Genomic DNA, 21,569 nt, shown 5'->3' with positions numbered 1-21,569 from the left:
GGATCTGCAGTGCTACAGCTTGTAGGCACAATCCCTTCACTCCACTCCCCCTTGCTGCTTCTGTGGAAAACTAAGCTAAATTAAACATTTGTCCCTTCCCATTCAAGCTCTGGGACGGTGGTGGGGCTCTCCCCTGTCCAGCAGGAGGGGATCGTCTCCTCTGGGCTGCAGAAGCTATCCGAAGTGACTCACACATTCCAGGACAGCTGCACCTTACTGATTAATGGGGTTACCTAAGCTGTGTCAAGAGCTCTCAACATTGTTATTCTTGGCCCAGTCCGTAGCACCTTCTTCTTATCTGTATTGAATTTACACCAGCTGCCCAATTGTCCGAGCAAAACTGACTCCTGCTCTTACCAGCAGTCAGGAGACAGTCTATGACGACTGCAAAGCAAATAAACTTGGCATTATCAGGCAAGGATGAGCAACTGCTCATGGTGGTCCCAGGAGACCTCATTTCCAAAATCAGTCTTGACCACAAAGAACAGACCTGCCGAGCCCACATCAGGCATGCAGATTAGTCACCAGCACCCACCCAGCACTATCAAAGTTTGATGACAGCCCTCACTTTATCAGCAGGGACAGAGTTCCTGTGGCCATTGCCAGGAGATGACAATTTACTGATCTGAACTGAGCTGTCTCTGAAGCATGCAGAGGTCTGACTTCAATACTCCATCTGATGCGGATGAAAAGGCCAGGCTGTTGCAAAGACGACTCAACAAGCTAGTGGATAAAATCAAGTGTACTAAAATACTATGAAAAGAAGCTAAAGAAGTGCAATCAAAGCTATAACACAGGTTTAAGAAGATGATGAGAGATTTTAAGAATATGAGAAGAAATCAGTGCGGGCACATTAACTCCTGCCTAGCTCTTGCTTCATGTTAAAGATAAAACTTCACAAGAGCAGCTTGGCTTTTTTTTCACTAAGGTGAATAAGAGCTGTTACCTTGAAAGCCATGGGACTACTCTGAAAGAAACTCTGAAGGAAATTAGATAATGTTATCAAGAATTTAGAAAGCCTAGGGAATGGAGAAAACATTAGCCTTAAACAGGACTCATGCCAGAACTTCATTTTAGGAAATAACAGAAAAGGTAGATAACTAACAGGTTTATTCAAAACATGTTTTGCAACAGCGAAAGAATACATGACCTGGGTAATTAGCAGAACGGTATGTTTCTGTGGCACAGGCAGAGCCAAATAGATCTAAGCCTGGGAAACTACAGGGCCCTGGGTTTGGTTTGAGCAATAGCAAAGATACTGGGAACATCATCAAGAACAGGATGACAAAAGGGGAACATGAGATCCAGTGTGAAAACTGCAAAGGAGCTGTAATTGAGTAATTATATCAAAGAGAATGGGAATGGCAAATTTCATATAACCTAAAGGGTTGCTGGATGTATAACTTACAAAAGGGTTTATTCTGAGGTGGAGAATAAAGTGATTCTATAAGCTATCTACACAAACTGCTGCTGAAAGCCAAACTAATGTTTGAGTAGCTTTTGTTAACATGTCTATCACCTGGCTCATCCACGTATTAAAAAATACAGAGAGCATGAAATATGGAAAATAATCAGTTCAAATGAGACACTAAGAGGAAAGATTTGGAATTATAACAAAATATTCCAGTACCTGCGTCCATCTGCACTGTAACTTTGCTTACATGGAAACATTTTTTGGGAAAATAGCCACATGCATCTAACTGGTGGATATGCTGTAAAGTTAACTTCGAAGCAAAAATCTTCTTCACCAATTTCAAAATCTTCTCTAGAGTCAGTTATATTTATAAATCCCTTTTCTGAAAAAGAGAGAGTATTGATATTGTGATAAAAAGGCTGGATTGCTTAATGAATGAATTTTGACATCTGTATGTTTTTCATTTTGGTTATCACACACACACACAAAAGGCACCATATTACATCACAAAAGGCATCCTTTTAATCAAAAGATAGTGCTTCAAAAATAGTATTGCAATGATGTCTCTCTGTTCAGCTCCAGACAACTGGTCTGGGTCTGTGTGATATCTGCTAGAGCTGTGTTTTCTGTCAGACCGGAGCACTTCCAAAACCCTCTGACACTTTTTCCCCACCCACCCTACAGAACCACCTGACCAAGTCCATGAGTTTTTTGTTTTGTTTTATGTGTGTTTTCTGGGTGTTAACAGCTACGTCTAACAGGGAAAAAAGAACATGTGGAACCACCAGCTTAATCAGATGTTGATATTCATTCTTTCTCCTTCCCTGAAATGAGCTAACGATTTTGCAGATCAGCCTTACAGCTGCTCGTTTGTTTCTCCATCTCATTAGAAGTATTTGATGAAAGACAACAAGAATGTGAAAAAGCATTCTGAAGGTGTGGGTGAACCCTGTGCTGTTGCTACTTTCCCTGCTAGGGTGGGACTGGTTTCACCTAGTGGACCTGTCTGAGGTTCAGTGACCCACCTAAGTTACCTGTTTGGACCTCAGTGGAATAAGATAGGCAAGTCCAGATATATCCTATAGTGATATAAAAGATAACAAAGATGTACTGAAATGCTCTTTGGAAATACCTGCCTCATGCCACTGGCAGCTGGAAGGACGTGAATCATTCCTGGGGCTAGATGTCTCATGAGGTGAAATGAATCCCAACCAAAGAGACTGAACTACACTTGTAGGAGGACATGGTCCATCGAGGCATCAGCAGAGCTAAGGATCAGCTCCAAAAAAAATAACAGAATCATACATGTTGGAAGTGACCTCTGGAGATGTCTAGTCCAGCTCCTGCCTAAGGCAGGTCCAACTAGATGAGGAGCCATTTCCAGTTGAGTTTGGGTGTCTTCAAGGAAGCAGATGCTAGAACCTCTAGGAAATTTGTGACAGTGTTTAATCAGGCACGTGGTGAGAAAAAAAAACAAACACCTGCACTGTAGAAATATGAGTGGACTGAGATTTCTCTTTAGAGTGTTTTTCTTTTGGTTGTAACACTATATTGTGTTTGGCGTGTTTTGTGTCTAGCTTCACTGGTTTAAAAAATGCAATCTGGAAACTCCCATGCAAACCACAAAAATATCAGTATTTTAAAACAAGAAGCAATTCCTTTCATGACTGTTCTCCTCCTTTTTAATATTAAGGGTTTACTTGCTTTATAGATTGTACCTTTGTCTTTTCAATGCTCTTTTGGACCTCATCTTTCCAAGTACAAGGTCATTGGTACGCGTGCTGTTAACAGCACAGCTGGCCAAGAGTAAAGGCTTTCTCCAGAGTGCACACAGGGATCTTGGAGCAGGGCATGACATTTCTTTGGAAAAGAACTCAGAAAATGGAGGTTTTTTTTTTTGTTGTTTTGTTTTTTTCCCCTTGGCTTACAATTTTTTGGGCATGTTTAAGCATATTTCTGCCAAAGAAATAGTGAACATTATTTAGTAATAACAGAGAGGTGAGCTGAAATTCTTGAGACTGAAACCAAAGTTTCCAAGTTTCTGTATTTAGTTTATTTGTTTATTTGTTTGCTTTAAACCTAATATGTGTTGGAAAATAGCTTGCATATTCCTGAATCTAGATTTCACAGTGCTAATAATTCTTTATTCAACACCGGTGGAGATTGAACATAAGACCTGCAGAAACAAAGAGCCTTGCAGCTGCAGTTGTTGGCATAATCACTGCTATGCTTTAAAGTGACCTAAACATCCCTGCTTGATCTGACCAACTGCACAAGATGAGATAAGTTGGTGAATTATCAAGCAGCAAAGAGCAAACCAGAGCTGTCTTGCTGCAAGAGGTTATTAGAGCATAGAAGACCACCTGCCAGTGTAGTCATGCTAGCCAAGCTCCCCAGGCAATGCAGAGTATCCCAAAGAAATCAGGCTTTTTCTTGGTAAAGTTACATCATGACCATTCCCGGTGTAGCTATGGGATGCTGATCATTTCTGATATTGCTACTCTGTGACATGGCCGTCAGAATTAAGTTCCTATATATATCACTGTTGGAATTGAACCTCAAGTGATAGCACAGATCCACACCAGCAATGGTTGCCATTAATAAATTAGGCTAAAAGTTGTGGTGGATCAGAAGTATTGCACACGATGTCCCTATATAACCTTGGACAGAGAAACACAGCTGATAGCAAGGTATGGCAACAGCCCCCCACTTTAATTCACCACAAAAGTAAACAAAAAGATTTCTTCATCAGAAAAACCAAGGAGTCCCCAGAGGTTTTGTTGGCCTAAGGGGATTAAAGAGAGTACATCTACCACAGTTTGATGTACCCCAGTCAAAAATGCAATGAAAACAATATTTCAATTAAAAATGGCATCACTCTGAAAGACAACCTTCCATGGAGAGTAACTCAAGTATCCCTGGTCAATATGATGCTTACTCAGACCTGAGAGTTAAGGGACCCAAGAAGCCAGTATTTCTGAAGTGGGCACTAGTACTAAGAAAGAAGGTCTCACCCTACCTCTACACTGTCCTCCTCACCCCTACTTTACTGTTTACTAAGAAGTTATGTCTAAAAAAACATGCCCAGGTATCCTGCTCAGTTCCTGTAAACCCTTACAGAACTTCCTGCTCAGAAGTAGGCAGAAGCTGAAAAGAGGATATTGCACAGGGAAACTCATTTCTGAAGAGACCGGGGTAAGTGTTCTCACTTCCTACCATCCCCGGCTTAGGTGTTGTCAACTCTGAGAGCAACTGCATCTAAAGTCAGCCCCATGGTCACTGCTTCAGAAAGCCTTGTCCCTGGGGCTGGAGATCCCAGCTCCATGCATGTCGATCAGAAAATGTATCCCAATACATACTTCAGCAGCATGTCTATAGCTTTTTTTTTTTTTTTTTTCTTTTTCCTTATTTCCAATTCTATTCCTATTTAGCGTATTATTTCCACCAAATTATTTCCACCAAATCAAGCTTTGCTGCTGAGGCTCTTCTGGGCTAGCTGTAAGGCTACTGGCTTTTAAATGGACATGTTGCCTAAGTAGGATGATGTTTCCTTTGGTATGCATTAGATTTTCTGAATTTTCAGACCTTGTGTAGCTTGGTGCTAGGAGGATGGTTCGTTTCAGTACCTGGAAAATAGGAGACAGGTAGACCAGCCAGTAACACTGCAGAAGTTGTCTCTGTAGCTTCAGGTTTTTCGTCCTATCCATCGTGGCTGCAGCAGCATTCCTGCATGGCAGTTTGCCAGCTCTGTCATCACGAGCTGTTCATGGGATCTCTGTGCTTACATTCACAAATCATGCAAAAGATTTCATTCTGCTACCAGTTCCACAGGTTACGGAGCTAAAATTCTTCCCCAGGTTTACTTTTCCCTAAATTATTGGCAAGCTCAAATGGCCACTTGTCAGTCACTCCCTTGCCATAAGATGAAGCAAAGGTCCTCTCTCTTTTGTCCTGCATTTTGGGTGATAAAGCCCACCACCAAGAGCCTTGCAGTTGTTTGATTGCTTCCCAGTGGACCCAGATCAGACCTGATATAGATTTTCTGTGTTGTTTTCTCTTTCTTTTCCTTTTCCTTTTTCTTTTTCTTTTTCTTTTTCTTTTTCTTTTTCTTTTTCTTTTTCTTTTTCTTTTTCTTTTTCTTTTTCTTTTTCTTTTTCTTTTTCTTTTTCTTTTTCTTTTTCTTTTTCTTTTTCTTTTTCTTTCTTTTTCTTTTTCTTTTTCTTTTTCTTTTTCTTTTTCTTTTTCTTTTTCTTTTTCTTTTTCTTTTTCTTTTTCTTTTTCTTTTTCTTTTTCTTTTTCTTTTTCTTTTTCTTTTTCTTTTTCTTTTTCTTTTTCTTTTTCCTTTTCTTTTTCTTTTTCCTTTTCCTTTTCTTTTTCCTTTTCCTTTTTCTGTACTACAGCAATGAGTGCCTGAAGAGACCGTGCTCATAGGTGGGGTGGGGATTCCCTATGTGGGTTATAGGGAGGTGTAGTGGGAGGACGTGCTGAGGAGAAGACCAAGGTGATGACTACAACATCCTAAAGCCCATGGTGGAACCACAGCAAGACATTTCTGCCTCACAGCAGTTGAGACCAGCCACTGGTCATTCCAGACTCTGGCCAGGCTAATACACAGAGCACTAAGAGCTAAACATGGGGCGGGTCATACGTTTTATATTCTTGGCCAGCTCCAGAAATGGTGTTTTCTGCAGGGCTTTACCTCCAATTTTTTGTATCTGCTCTGCAGATGCGTACATCTGAGGTGATGGCATAGGGGTTCCCCTGCCCAGGAACATCAAGGCATGGCTCCCTGTTGCTTTGTGTCCCCAAAGCTGTTGTGGCTTTGTGTCGTGCTGGCTGGGAGTCACCTACAACAACACGAGCCAAATCCCAGCCTGTGCTTTGAGAAATAACACTGAAACAATCGTGTGGGCTAGACCTCCAAACAGTGCCAGTTCATTTCACCTCTAAAAGCACTTTAATCCTAATGTAATGGGAATTATTTGGAAAGCAATATATATTAAAAAAAAAAAAAAGTTCATTATTTTCAGATACCTGCATGACTCAGTTCAGACTAATCTCTTGGCTTTCCTAGGCTGCCAGTAAGTGCAGACAGGATTTTTCCTGAGAAATCACTACAAATACATGCTGCACACCTGCGAGCAAAGATCTGCCATATAGAAAACAAAGCAAAGCAACCAGCCAAGGGACAGAATTAACACCAGGGATGGAATTACCTAAAACTGTAACCAGAGCAGTTTGGTTCGGATGTGCTGTAGAGGAGCAGGTATAACGTCCACTGTCACCTCGTTCTGCTGCTGAAGCAAACACGTACTGGATCCGGATAGCTGAGTGGTCTGTCAGATACTCTAACCCATCAAACCTACGATCCTGGTGTTTAACAGAGATTTCCAATTATGCCATTGATAGTGCACAGTATTACCCATTTTTTAAAAGTCCCCTTTTTTTCTTACCTGCTGCACTTCTTTGTTTTCAAAAGACAAATTTATCCTGAATTTATAGTTACGATAAAGAGCTCTGCATCTGATCAGCAATGGTTCCCCGACTTTGAGGAGTAATTCAGGTAGAGGTGCTGCTTGTCTTTCATTTAAATCTACAAAGCAAAACATAGGCACTGAAACAACAGCTGTCACGCTGCCTAGAACAATGCTCATTTAAATCAATATTTGTTCTTCTAATACTTTACAGACATCCATTATTATATTGTAATGACAATTAAAATTTGAGGAAATTACTCATTAACCATGAAATCAGTAAATTTGATGGATTTAGATGTCTCTACCCAAATGTTTGTCATAATCTACAAGCTATGTTAGGGCACAGTTTAGCACAGAATTTAGTTCAAGTCAGCTTTATTTAAAAACAACAGATAAACAAAACAAAATTTATACGTTTTAAGAATGTTTTGAAGTACATTTCACTACGACAGACTCCTAAAAGCATGCAGAAATGAATGATAGCTGTTTAGAAAGCATAGAAGGGCAAGACATTTTTTACAGAGACCACAGATAGCTGTTAGAATTTCGGGTTAAACACAACCCAGAGCAATCACAGGCACTGTTAGATTTGTTCCAGTGGTTATGAACAAATAGCTGAGTCCAGAAACTGTACTCGGATGAGCTCCAGTGGCAGGGTCCAGCTCACGCATGAATATACTCTAGAGGGTAGTTACCTATAGTAAACAGGCTGGTGCATTCTCTGCCCAGGTCATTAGCTGCACAGCACCATATATAACTTTGGAATAGTCCTCTCTGACTTAATTCATGTTGTACCTTCTGTATGCCATCTTTTCCTCTATTTCCTTCATGCACTTTATTAAGGCAACTGCAATTAAAAGCACAATTATTCATTGACTCATTTGGTTAACCTCAAGCAAATAAATCTGATAAATCTCCACACCATGAGAATATGCAAACAATAGTGGGAAAATTGGATCTTACATGGCAGAATAAAAAGGAACTAAGAAAGGCAAAGATAAGAAAATAAAAATGTCACAGTCTAGGCAGAAAAATGAGCTGAAATGACCTGAATATGCTCAAACCGGTGCATAAACAGGTAATTCTATGACTAAAATCTGGGCAATAGTGAAATGATAGAGGTTGGGCTTTCACACCACATCTCTGAATTCCTGCTGGCAGAAGTTGCTGCAAATCCAGCAACCTTTATGAAACCCAGATCCCAAACTGCCACACAGGAGAGCAAGGCATTGCCTGTGGCCATTGCACAAAACACACTGTTTCCTTTGAGCTTATTTGAACACAATCCCACAGTTAATAGAATTAATCATATATGTTAATAGAATGGAAAACATCATTTAGATAGGAAAAATATGATTCCTTATAACATCTCCCCAGCTTCAATGAGAACACACTTCCAAAAAATGTGAAAAGCTAGAGGGAAAGGAGATATTTCTGATCTCTTTTGGTGACATCAGAATACCAGAATCTGGAACAGCATTTCCAGGCCAACAGCTGGAAGTTTCCAAAAGAGCACAACAGCCAACATTTCTAAGAAAAATGTGCTGCAACGCTCCAAGAGTGAGTCATGCAGACACATGGATGTGCAAACCAGCAGAGCCCACTGCATTCTCCTGCAAACATGCTGACCCTAAAGCTCTTCTTCAATAATCCAACCAACCTGCCAGGAACACTAAACAATACAGAGTCTCTGCCCTTCTCGTCAGAAGATGGTAAACTTCCAGCCTAGAGGTTCAGTATGTGTATAAACATATGCTGTACCTCCTGTCGGGTGTTTTGCAAAACATCCACTGCACAGATGGCGGGGGGTAGCTCTCCGATATGCACTCTATAGCATCCAGTTTTCCACTCCTCTTGAAATAGGGTTTGCCTGGTTTATCTGTTAAAAATAATGCAAATGTTTAAAAATGCTGACTTTTTTTTTTTTTTTAAACAGACAGTGCTTTGCTCTTTTCACAGCACATGAAGTCACAGGATTGTAATTTGCTTCGCGAGCTTTCAGTGCTAAGGGAAAATAAAATGATTCTGCCCTGGGGATATCAAGGGTTGGTCTCACAAGCTTTTCAGTCTTGATTGGTAAATGCACAGCGTCCCTGCTATCAAAAACCTGCTTCTACACACCAGAGGATGATCCTGAGGCTGATACCGAGGTGTTAACTTGCTGTGGCTGCTATTCACCTCACAGGACAGGAGCACAGACACCTTCCACAATCACATCACAAGCCCCTGGCCCTTGGTGGAACAGCTGTTGAAACTACAAAGTCTCTGCTCCAGATAGGATTGTCGAGTGTTGTTCCATCAGGTCAGACACACAATGGAGGACCATCGGGGGGGTGATGACTTCTGACCACCCGCAGGCTCCTCCACTGCACATCTGGAACCTAGCGGGAAAGTTTCCAGGCAGCTCCAGTCCCCGGAACCTGTCAGGGTCAGACTTGGTCTAAGTATAAAAAAATTAATGCATTAAAACTCTTTAAAATTTGACTCAAAAGGACAAATGCCAAGTTTTAGCTCATCTTACAATGAAATTAAAACTTCCACACAAAAGACTAACATTTTCTTTAGAGTCACTTTCGTTTCCAGCAAAGCAACATGATAAAATGAAACTAATATTTTGCCTTTTTACTTTCCTTGTTCATTTCTCTCTTACAAGCTGAGCCTAGAAGGCTTTTTTTCACCTATAGAGATTCACATCTCAGTTGAAGGGTTCACAACTAGCCTGAAGGATTTTATGAGATGTAATTATGACATTAGATCCACAAGAGCAGAGAAGGCAACCCAAGTAATTGATATGGAGAAGATCTTTATCGAGGCTGTTTTGAACTGCTCTTGCTTGCACAAGTAATAACATTTTTTAACCTCTAAAGCCTATTACTATGGAAGTGAAGGTAAATTTTAATCAAATATTTAATAGCCTGCCCCCTCAATGAAGCTGTTAGAATTATAATTGGGACATGCAATAGGTCTTTAAATTAAATAAGGAGAAATTGGAGGTGTCACTTCTGACACCTGAGGGAGAAAAGAGTCCATCAGAAGAAATACTCCAAAAACAAATAATGAAGGGTTAAAAATGTTGATTAAGCAGTGATTAGTCACAGTTTTGTTTTGTTTCTTAAATCAAGTAATAATGCTTCTTGTTAAATCTGTCTCTAGAAGGGCTTGGTCCTATCAACTTTGCCAGACTTTCAGCTCTTTGGATTGATTTTTTTTCCTTTGACTCTTCTTTAAAATTTTCAAAATTTATATATAAATGTGGCCCTTTGCAGACAAAATAATGTTATTCTCCTTCTGTTAAAAACCATGTCAACATAGGTCGTTAAAAATAATATTCCTTGGACAGCCCTACTTATAAATGGAAAATTGAACTTGGTTGCAATAGTTGCCTTCTCCCCAGGGATATCCCCTGCGTGGTCCTTGAGGAAATTCACCCAAATCTGCTCCCCCTGTGAGCCTTTCAAGAAGTTGCACCTTGTGTATGTGCTCTGCCATGTCTTGCTGAGCTCAGCAGCTGCAATGCCAGCTTCTCATGCAACCATGTGTGAGCAGCTGCAGCACTGCTGTGTTTTACCCTGGAGCCATCGGAGAATTAATAGGTTAAGACACAAGTAAACAAGTCCAGCCCGCGAGCTTTGGGAGTACACAAAAGCCACTCTTGGTCTGTCCCTTTTGGCACAGGAGGAAATCTCTCGAAGGGGAGAAGAGGGCTGGTGCACATTTACATCTTTATTTGTTCATTTGCATGTTTTATTGACTAGTGAAAGCTGGCTCGCATGCGGTAACGCAGTCTGTGGTTTTGACTTCAGCCTCTGAAGACAGCTCTGAGTCCTATGAATATCTAGGAGGGCTCTTGAAACACAGCATGTGAGAAAACTGGCACACAGCATGAGGCTCAACAGGCGACGAGAAGTGTTTGGGAAAGAGAGATGCTTCACGAAGAAAAGTGGGAGCTCACAGCTTTAGGTGAACTTGAGCCTCTCCCCTTGGACCTACTGATGGAGCGACTCCTTTCATCTAAGCCATACTTACTGCGGATGAAAACAGGAACAATTATGGTGTAATTGCTGTTTTTACTTATGACTGAGAGAGTGTATTTTCCAGCCTGTGTTTCTCTTATTTGGGAAAAAGCCAAAGAAGTAACATATCTGTAAAAGAGAAAATAAAGTTGCATTTATTATGTGGAAGGTAATAGGCAGCAGACACAATAAAAGCATCTGCTCCATTAGTTCTGTATTTTGTGTGCAAAAACTATTCAGAGATGCTGGTGCTCATTATTTACACAGCACCCTGTGACCTGAAGTGTTTTCATGTATCTTCCTACACAAGAAGGACATAGGACCTCACAGCCACAGGTACCCAAGCACATACCTAACGCTGAGCATTGGGAAGGATGAGCTTCCTGAGCTTAGGACAGCTGTGGAGGTCCTCAGGGAAATGCTTTACCTACAATCCCATCCCACATATCCTGCAATGGGAGGCAATAACCTGGGCTCGGTTTCCACCCCCAGTTTGGCTGTAAGAATTGAGAAGCTGGTGCTGGCACTGTTCCTGGTCTGCACCGTGACCTTAACAAATCACAGACCCCTCCATGCCTCAGTTGCTTTAACTATAAAATCAAAACCTTTTCCTCACATGAACACTGCAAACCTCAAACTGATCAGTGTCAGAAAGTTCCTGGAGACCCCCATGCATGATGCTGTACAAATTAAAAGACTGAATTTATTTCTAATGATTCTGAGTTTAAGATTCTTAAGTACATATGCTGTGGATACATCAACAATCAGCAGCATGCTGACTGGTGACAACATTTAAGAAAGATGAGAAGATTAAAAAAATGCATAACATGAAATTATTATTATACACAAGAAAAGTCACACAGAAAATATTCCATTTGCATCCTGAAAGAAATGATCCCTCAGATGTTCTTTGATCCAGAACATCCTTTGACTTACCTGTTCTCCGAGTCCAATGAAGGTTTACAAGCTTGGCTCTCTTTAAAAAACCAAAGGCATGAAATGATCTCTGAAATGTTCATTATCACTCTTAACTCAATATCTTCAAACACGTTGACTTCCACATTTTTAGTTGGTGCATAGATGTTCTCTGTTCCTTGAGAATTCAAATAGCACCCGAGATCTTCCAAAATATTAGAAATCTGCAATGCGAGAGAACAGATTGTTATGTATGTAGTCACAATTAGCTTCATTTGCTTTTTCATATTCAAATATTTTAAAAGGGTGTTCTTCTGGAAAAAGCTTTCATAAATTAATAATGCCTCCTAATTGCCAAATATGAATAGAAATTACACGAAAGTAACACCTTCAACATACTTTCATTTTCTTTTCTAGTGTCAAACATCCATAAATATGTTAAATTCTACTGCACAAGGGAACATGATAGGATCCCTGTTGCTTTAGTTAATTTTTCTCTCTAGACAGACATCACATAACAACTTCAGCCAGAAACATGATAATTTCCCTTAGTGGTTATTCTTTACTCTCATTTTTGCTTCCTTTCATGTAGAACTGTAGGAAGACAGAGAAGAACTATAATAACATCTTTCTGTTTGAGACCTCAGTGCAAAGGCAGGGCTAGATAAATATATATATTTTTTTCTTTAGCATTCCACTGCTTGTCATCACAGCATCTGCCTAGACTGCTCCTCAGCTCCTTGTGGGCTTTACTGGGCAGAGAAGGTTTGGGCTGGGTACCTTCACACCTTCCATTTCCTCACCGTTGTCTACATCCAAAGGAGAACTGCAGCCAGAAGGAAAATGTTCTACAGGCATGCAGCAAACTGATGGTGGATTAATGAGTCTCTAAGCTTAGCTGCAGCAAAAGGTGGCAATTAAATAGCTCCACATGAACAGTAGCCCTAAAATGTCTCCATTACTGTGTCAGGTGAAGTTTATCCAATTAAGACAGGGTTTGCTGCCTCCTCTGCCACACACTGTGCTTGGCCAGGCACCCTGGGCAGTGAGTGGGAGGTGGAAAAGATGTGGTTATGCTCATTCCTTGCTCCTTCTTTTTCCCTTTTCTTGATCTGAGAGGTATCTAGAGATAACAGCCATATTCTGCCTCCTCAGATACGAGGACAGCACAGCTTTGGCTGGTGTACTAAACAGAAATGACACATTAGGAATTTTGTGGTGGGAAAGTGAGAAAGTACTTTATATGATCAAGATCATGAAAGCTGATGAAATACTGCATGAAGCACCATACCTGTAATAGAAGGGATTTCATCTAAAATGACTGAATGATTATTGAGACCAGAGAAAGCCAGAAGATGTTCACTTATCTGGCTGTGATAGGAGAGACTACATCAGACTCTTTCATTTAAAAGACCACCACTACAGTTTGGGGGACAGGTGTCAGCACCTTTCACTTGTTAGTCTGCTTCTCACCTATTTGAATTATTGATTTTTTTTTTTCCCAGGAATAAAAAAGATTTCACAAGCCTGTCTTGAAACAAGAATCCTCAGGAAGTACTTTAATCGTAGTTCTCAGCTGCTTTATAACTTAGTAGCACACCATCTCTTACTGACCTCCTGCCATTTAGAAACTTGGAGGCAGAAAACTTAGAGGCAGAAAAGAAGGAAAAGGTTTCATATTTGATTCCCTATCTAGCTTTGGGCTCTCAGGCAAGGGTTAGACCAGATAAGGATTTATGAGCTTTGGTGGTGGGAGAGGGTTCAGCTTCCCCACCAGTCCTAGCAGCTGAGGCACACGTGTTGGTGTTCAGCTATGGCTGTGTGTGATCACTGCTTCACATCATGGCCTTGCCAATCCCCACAGACCATTTTTCCCATGAGGGCACGTAGCTTTTTAAATTGATTTCCAGCAGTATTCAGGCAAGCTGATGAGAGATAGCTTCAAGGCAGCAGTTAATGACTTGGTTTTAGAGAAAAATTGTACTTACCTATTTACAGTTTCAAAGAATGAATTGTGATATGTATTTCCCTTTAACTTTCTGTAGCATTTTTTTTCCTAACTCTCTCTATTTTGACTGTGACATCCCCACAGGCTAAAGGGTTAGGGTGTTGTAAGCTTCTGGGAAGGTATTTCTGGAATGGACAGGAATATTTTATAAGCAACTTGTTCTCTGTTAGATTACCTTAGAAGATACTGATGACTTCGGTGTTCTTGAACCTTCATCCTTCTGGCTGATAAATACACATGTAATCTCAGATATATTTTGATTCGTTGCAGAAGTGAAAGTTATTGCTGTCATAACAAGAACTGTAAAACAGAAATAGGAAACAAACGTAATCCTGTCTATCTTTCTGCCAGGGATAACCATTTTAATAAAAATAAAAATAAAATGCAGCAAAACTGTAGAAAGATTGCATCTTTTTTATTAAAAGGCAGAAGAAATACACAGATATATCCTGTATTTGCAAACTCTGCCTTTGTGTATCAAAACTGAGTGAAAAAGCTATTTGGAAAACCTTTCAAAAGTACTGATACATCACACTTTAGAAGTATGACCCCAGATATTGTAGAATATCTTCTCCCTCCTGCCCATTGGGAAGGTCAGGTCAGAGATATCCTCCAAGCACTCCTTGTGCCTGCCCAGGGCAATGGCAAAATGAAGCTCTCCATCTGCTTTTAGAGCCTGCCCTCAGCTCACCCAAGGACCCAACCTCTGGTCTTTCCTTTTTCCTTCTCTTCAGGACTGTACTTCATCTGTCAAACTCGTTGGAGACCCTCCTGAGCCTTCCTGGTTTAGTTCTGCATCCCAGAATCTTGTGAGGGAGGGACAGGGTAGATGCATCTTCCCTTGAGACACACTTGCCCCTCCAGGAAGCAAACAAGGCACAAATTCCCAGTCTTTTGACAAAAGTGGATGCAGAAATTGAAGGCAGAAGGACAAGGAAGGACCATTTTTTTTTTTTTTCCTGACTTATTCCAATGGCTCTGTATCAACTCAGGAGCCTACAGACCCTGGGCAGCTCCCAGATGGGGCAGCATGGAAAAGTTTCTAGTGCCTCAACAGCATGATCTGTCCGGAATGCTTCATATGAGCCTTTCTCCAGGGTCTGCAGCTTGAAATCTCACTATTTAGCCTTAAAGGAGTGATAGAGTAATGACAGCCCCATTGCTGCACAAAACAAAAGAGAAGAAAAACAGAAGTAGGACTGCTGGGTGAAATGTGTCTGATTCCCACCGGTCCCTAAAGCCAGCCCTTAACAGTACAAATAAGCAGTGAATCACAAAATAACATCTCTCAGCTGATGACTTGGGAGATTTATGTCCTCGGGTCTTGGCTTTGTTTTGTTTTATTCTCATTTTATTTTATTTTCTTTGTTTCTTTCCTCAGCTCCTGAGATGGTTGAGCTTAGAGCAAGGTGCAGGGCTGAAAGGAAGATAAAAGTAAACAAATCACAAAGCTCTTGAACATATCTACACCAAGCATACTGATTCCCCACCATACACACACCTCTGCAAGCCAGGTTTCCAGCCCTCCCACTGGAGGATGATGGAAAGCAGCCTATGCCCGGCAGAAAACTGCACTCCCTGTCCTGTTAACTGCTAGAGCTTGTTGCTTCTATCCTCTACCTTTATCCTGTGTGAATCCAGGAAAGTTTTTAGGCTGAGAAAGGATATTTTGGACTGAGATGGTTCCAACTGTTGTATAGTAAGAAAAAAAAAAAAAAAAAGAATGATATGCTAGAAGTATTTATATGAGATGAGAAAGGGTGGCTTAAACTTGTGCAGGTCTTAGAGAAATATATTACTTTGACATAACAGAAAATAAAAGCATGAATGAGCCTTCCAGCAGAAGCAGAATCAAGAAAACAAATATTGGGAAAATGGCAACACTCCGATTTTCCATCTTGGCTTTCCAGCTGCTAGCTGGCCTGTGCAGAGATTGGTGCTATGGGCTGCAAAGCAGTCATCCTCCCCAAAGTCCAAAGCAAGAGCTGCAGAGACTGAGAGCACTGGGTAAGGAGTATCAAATATGCAGTATGCACAATCATGCCTTGCATTGCCAAACTGTACTGAAACTGGAATGGAGAAAAATTGCTGCTCTGAACAATGTTTGTTTATGCCTGCTTTCCATCTTCATTTTCTTTTTATGGGTTATACGAAAATAAATGCAGTAGGAGAAATCTTGCTCTCACTGAGTCAGACAAACCTCTAGTTGTTATAAACTGAGTCAGGATTTCATCAGGATGTGTAGGCACATACACGGGGAAATGCCAGTACAAGTGATTGTCCCCTTGTACATGGCACTGGTGAGACCACACCTGAATGTTGTGTTCAGCTCTGTGTCTCTCACTTCAAGAAGGACATCGAGGTGCTTGAGTGTGTGCAGAGAAGAGCAATGAAGCTGGTGAAGGGACCAGAAAGCAAGACATAAGAGGAGAAAATAAGGGAATTGGGGTTGTTTATTCTGGAGAAGAGGTTTAGGTTGGGCATCCAGACGAATTTCTTCACAGAGGTGGCCAAGCCTTGGAACGGGCTGCCCAGGAAGTGGTGGGGTCCCCACCCCTGGAGGCATTTAAGAGATGTGTGGATGTGGCAACAAGGTTTAGTGGTGGGACTTGATGGGTCAGGTTAATGGTTGGATTTGTTAATCCTGAAGGTCTTATCCCACCTAGATGACTCTATGATTTTACAATTATAAGTCAAAATGCAGGCTCCCATGGAAAGTTGCTGAGAATGAAGGCTTGACTCTACTGGCCAGATATCAGCCGAAGATGCTGTATCCAGATGGTTGACCTAAAAGAACTACTTCGGAGATTTATGCTCAGATGGGGGATGACTAAAGCTGCCTGCCAAAAACTGGGGAAGCCAGCCACGCTCTGGCTCAACCTTCCCAAATTTTCTCCCTGAGTAGGGAAGGCAGCAAGCCGAAGCCTTTCGTCTTAAACAGCTACCAGCTGCAGCAGAGATGTGTTCAGCCTGGGGCCCCTCGCTACAAGGAGGACATCGAGGTGCTCAAATGTGTGCAGAGAAGAGCAATGAAGTTGGTTTAAAGGGACTAAAACGCCAGACAGAAGAGGAGCAGCTGAAGGAATTGGGGGCTGCATGACCGCGAGGGGGAGCCCTCGAAGCAGCGCTCCGAGAACCTAAAAAAAAAAGCTCTCGACATCCGAAGAAGAAAAAAGAAATTTGCTCAGACTGCCTCAGGAGCATCGCTGCCAAGCCCAGCTGACTCCACTGGTGTTTGCCGAGTGCAGCAAGTGAGATTTTGTCCAAAAATTAATTTTCCACCTTAACTTTTCTCAGCCCCCCATTTTCAGGTCCCAGATGAAAACAGCTGCAATGAAGACAAAATTACTCTTCCCCATTCTTTTATACCTAATCACTTCTCTCTCTGGCCATAATTTCCAAGAATTTGTCCTTTGCCTTGTTATGACTTAACAAATTTTTGGTACTGATCTGAGCAAACTTCCCCTTTGGGATAAAACTTTGCCTTTTAATGCTGCCACCTTTCTCCTTAGAGGAGGACAGGTAGCAGCTCTGTATATGGCTTATTGCAGCCAGCTTGTAAATTATGCAGAAATTTTAATAAAGAATAATTCAGATAGCTGAAGATTTCAAGTCAGATGTCACACCAGTGATGTATTTTACACTTCTTTGTCAGGAAAACAGAAAAAAAACCTTTTCTAACAGACCAGGCAGTTGGAGTCAGCAGAGCCAATCCCACTTTTTTACTGATTACTTACAAATCTGTTTGCTTTGGTGCCTTATGTAGTAAAAATAAGCAAATGATGACCTGAAGCAGGGTTATATTTTTCACAACATGATTACACATCCAACTTTATTGACTACTTCTGCCATTAACTTTATTGCAGACAAATCATGCTCGGTGATTTGTCTTTTCATCATTCATTTATGCCAGAATGAATCACAATCCAGTTTGATATATATTTCTATCAGGTTTCAGATTTTCTAATCATATACTTGCCCTCCTGAGTATGTGAAACCTTCTGTTCCTCTGGGAATAAGTTGCTTTTATTGTGGGATTGTGCACATTTATGAACAGCCCAACCCCTATAGCTGTTGCAGGTTACTTTCATGATTACTAGCTGGTACTACCATCATGTACCCCCTTAATTTATAGATTTGCTTTGAAATCACTTCTTTGAGTCCTTGGTCTATGTCGGTAAATTGTGGTTTGTGTCTGAAAATAGTTATCTCCTTAGCATGAAACAAATGCTGGAGACTGAATCTAGCACGACATCTGCCTCCCTTTTACCTCTCTGTCCTGCCTCTTCTGTTTTGTGGTTACCTCGTCTTGGGCAAGGAAGAAGAACTGCAGGGTTGTATTCAAACCCTTATTTGCCTTTCATTTCACTAAGATAACTTTCCATCTACCTTCCCTGTGAGTTGGAGATAAACCCCCTGCTCCAGCTGGGCTGTTATTTTGCTTGCTGTTATTCATTTTGCCTGCTTTGCATGGGACTAGCTGAGTGAATGACAGCCCTTCCACCCCGAAGGACAGCAACAGGTCCCCGGGACCCATTGAAATCTCTGCTGTCCTACCCACAGTCTGTGCCATTCTGCCACTTCTGGTCCAGTTTACAAAGAATAACTGGGACTGCTGAGGATACCCCTTTTGGGGAAGTGGCTGGAAAGTGGCCGAAAAGGCAGCAAACCTCAGCTGCCATGGCAACCTCACTCTCTGAGGAAGAGCCCATATCGTGACTGGTTCTTTTCTGCTTCTCACACACATCCCTCATCCCCTCAAGGGAGCTTCTTCTTGGCTCCCACATCACCCAGATCTTTCTGCCCCACTAGGCACAGTGAACAATGATATTCAGGACTGTATAAGGGGTGTTGCCAGCAGGCCAAGGTCCTTCTCCTCTGCCCAGCCCTGGAGCAGAGGCCTCATCTGGAGTGCTGCATCCAGTTCTGGGACCCCAGTACAAGAGACACCTGCACATACTGCAGCTGGGAGAGCTGGGGCTGCTCAGCCTGGAGAAGAGGAGGCTCAGGAGGATCTCATCCATGTCCCTAAACCCCTGAGGAGAGGGTGCAGAGAGGGCGGAGCCAGGCTCTGCTCAGTGGTGCCCAGTGCCAGGACAGGAGGCCATGGGCACAGCCGGGCACCCAGGAGGCTCCCTCTGAGCACCAGGCAGCACTGCTGTGCTGGGCGGGTGACGGAGCCCTGGCACAGGCTGCCCAGAGAGGCTGTGGGGTCTCCTCCTTGGGGAGCTCCAAAAGCCGCCTGGACGTGGGCCTGGGCAGCCTGCTCTGGGTGTCCCTGCTTGGGCAGGGGGGGCACCAGGGGCCTTCAGGGGTCCTGCCAGCCCCAGCCCTTCTGTGGTTCTGTGAATAAAGGGATAATTATGTAGGTAAAGATGAACCAGATTAATGCCACCACGTAAGCCCTCCATTAATCAGAAAGTAGCATTGGGCTGTTCTTGCTCTTGAATATCCTCTACAGGATGTTTGTTCGTGGGGATGGCACATATTTATGCCATTAGAAAGCTGGATAGACAGCCCTGAAGCAAAGCAAACAGACATATCTCATCTAATGGCATAAGTAAGCTTGCTTTGTTTAACTCTTTTTAACCTACTCTGTTTAAGCACTCCAGACTCATTACCTGACACATTACAGCACTTCAACTGACATTAATGGAATTATTAACCTCCTGCAAGCAAGAGCTGCTTTAGTTAAGTACCCAAAGGTAGAGGCATGAGATTCCCGGCACCTCATCAACAAGGAGAAAAGGATCTGCCCAAAAGAGAAGTGAAAACAAGACTGTAAATAGTGAAATTACACTACTTGTCATCCTAGTATTGTAAAACTTCCCTTTTTGAATGAAAACAACAGCTTCCACAACTGACTATAGTATGTCGTCCTCTTCCTGGATGGGGGTGAGGGAGGGAACAGAGCTTAGAGTGAGGATGGGAGAAGGAAGGACAGCAAGAGAAAGAGCTGGAGAGAAGGGCTCTGCTACAAAACCTGAAAAGATAAAAATGAAGCAAAGGAATTTGGTTTAAATGGTCATTGGTATTCAGTACCAAATTTGGCAAAAATGAACAAAACAGATACCAGTTGGTGTTATTTATATCACCAACCGGTGGTACGTTACTTATGAGGTTAGGGTTAAAAGACAATTGCAGTTCCCCAGTGGTTGGTTGTACCGATGTAAGATCTAACATACTGCTGGTAACAATAAGGTGCTTTTCAAACCAGCTCTTGCACCTCACCCACTGGAAACCTTCATACACAATCAACCTAGACTATAGAAAAGGGAATGCCACTTGCTTTTACAACAGTAATGGAGCTAAATATCCATGCCACAAGCTAGCCTTTCTGTATGTTTAAACTGCTCAGTTTTTCAGCAGTTTTTAAGGAAATATCCTAGAAAAATGAGGGAGCTGTTTCATCCTCTGAGTGGGAAGTGCACACAACATTTATCCAGATGTCAGTCTATTTTTTTATCTTACTTCTCATGGAAGACAGAGAAAAAAAGAAGAGTCTACTCTTCAGTCACACCAGCAAATTTTAGGGTATTGTCTGCGTTTCAACGTTTACAGATTCCTAAGGAAGCATTTGGCTTCATACTTCTGTTCAGATTCCTAAAGCATCTTCTTAAATGTATTTCTCTCAACAAGAATAGGGTTGATCCATATGGGAAATATGGTATTTCCCCTCTCCTCCCCTCCATTTGAGAAATGATGTTCTTTGTTGGTTATGAACTGATTTTCTGGTCCCTACTTTCCTTTTAAAAGTCTACGATCATTGGGTTTAAGCAATCTTTGTGCTTTTTGAGTGCTGCTATATAAAACTGAAATTGCTTTCTGTCTTCATCGGTCATCTGTTCCTGTTCTTCTACTTTTTTTGCTCTGTAAATGTTTTACTCTCCAATCTCATTTCCACTGGTGTTTGCTGTAGTTTTTCACCCATGCCTTTTGCAATGAATGTCTCTATGAAAAATTTCAGGAAAGCTAACTCAGCTCGATGACCCCAAATAGCTTCTCAGTTTAACAGCACAGAAACCTACATGTGAGGGAGTTTATGCCATGAAGCTTTTGAAAGCTGCATTTTCAGAAGCTCAAGAACAAGAGGACGAGGGGGAGTTTGGATTCAGCTCTGTGCCGTACTATGTTGGGGCCCTGATGGGAAGGGCTGTAGAAGGGGATGCTGCAGAAGGACATGATGCCCGCAGCTCTGCTCCATTGAGCACAATCACACAGCACCCACCAATGCACTGACGGGTAGAAACTGACTACTGGGTAAATGGAAAGTTGGGTAAGCTGAGGAACTTTCTGGGGAAGAGAGGGAAAAAGCAAATGGGGCCAAACCTCAAAAGAAATAAAACACCAATAGTTTTAAGTTGCATTTTCTGGAAAATAACCCTCCCCCCAAGCAATCCCTTCACCTTCAGGAATCATCTCTTCGAAGAGATGCCTTATCCTCTGATCCATGAAATCCATGGTGAGAGATGACAACGAAAATACGTTCTGCTGGGCATGACTGTGTTTTCCTGAGTAAGCAGACCACGCACTGGCCTTATCCAGCATTCACAGCTGTCTTGCACCAAGGTTTCTGCAAGCTTCGTGAAAGAGATTGCAGTCAGGATCAAACTTGATTCCCCCTGGGGTTCTCATTGATTTCACCTTTCTGCTGGTGGCAGGGCTCGGTGCCTGGACATGCTTTGCAGTGCTCATCAGCTGGGGTGCTGGAAAGCACTGGGTGTATTGCTGGGAGGTGGACA

At 42.0% G+C, this 21,569-nt stretch overlaps 1 protein-coding gene across 2 annotated transcripts in view; it reads right to left on the bottom strand.

Annotated features, from left to right (window-relative positions):
- FLT3 (fms related receptor tyrosine kinase 3) overlaps nt 1–21,569 on the bottom strand; it is a 41,108-nt gene that overhangs the window by 16,442 nt on the left and 3,097 nt on the right. For both annotated transcript variants that reach the window (XM_072032654.1, XM_027469694.3), the window contains exons 2-9: nt 14,003–14,127; nt 11,841–12,043; nt 10,918–11,033; nt 8,653–8,770; nt 7,587–7,738; nt 6,868–7,007; nt 6,631–6,784; nt 1,631–1,796 (exon numbers count right to left, since the gene is read on the bottom strand). In XM_072032654.1, the coding sequence (XP_071888755.1) occupies nt 1,631–1,796; nt 6,631–6,784; nt 6,868–7,007; nt 7,587–7,738; nt 8,653–8,770; nt 10,918–11,033; nt 11,841–12,043; nt 14,003–14,127 (1,174 nt within the window). The remainder of the gene's footprint in view (nt 1–1,630; nt 1,797–6,630; nt 6,785–6,867; nt 7,008–7,586; nt 7,739–8,652; nt 8,771–10,917; nt 11,034–11,840; nt 12,044–14,002; nt 14,128–21,569) is intronic.

The sequence above is a fragment of the Anas platyrhynchos genome, chromosome 1 (genome assembly GCF_047663525.1).
Source record: "Anas platyrhynchos isolate ZD024472 breed Pekin duck chromosome 1, IASCAAS_PekinDuck_T2T, whole genome shotgun sequence".
NCBI lineage: Eukaryota > Metazoa > Chordata > Aves > Anseriformes > Anatidae > Anas > Anas platyrhynchos.
Note: the sequence above shows the minus strand (reverse complement) of the source record. Positions and strands in the feature narration are given on the sequence as shown.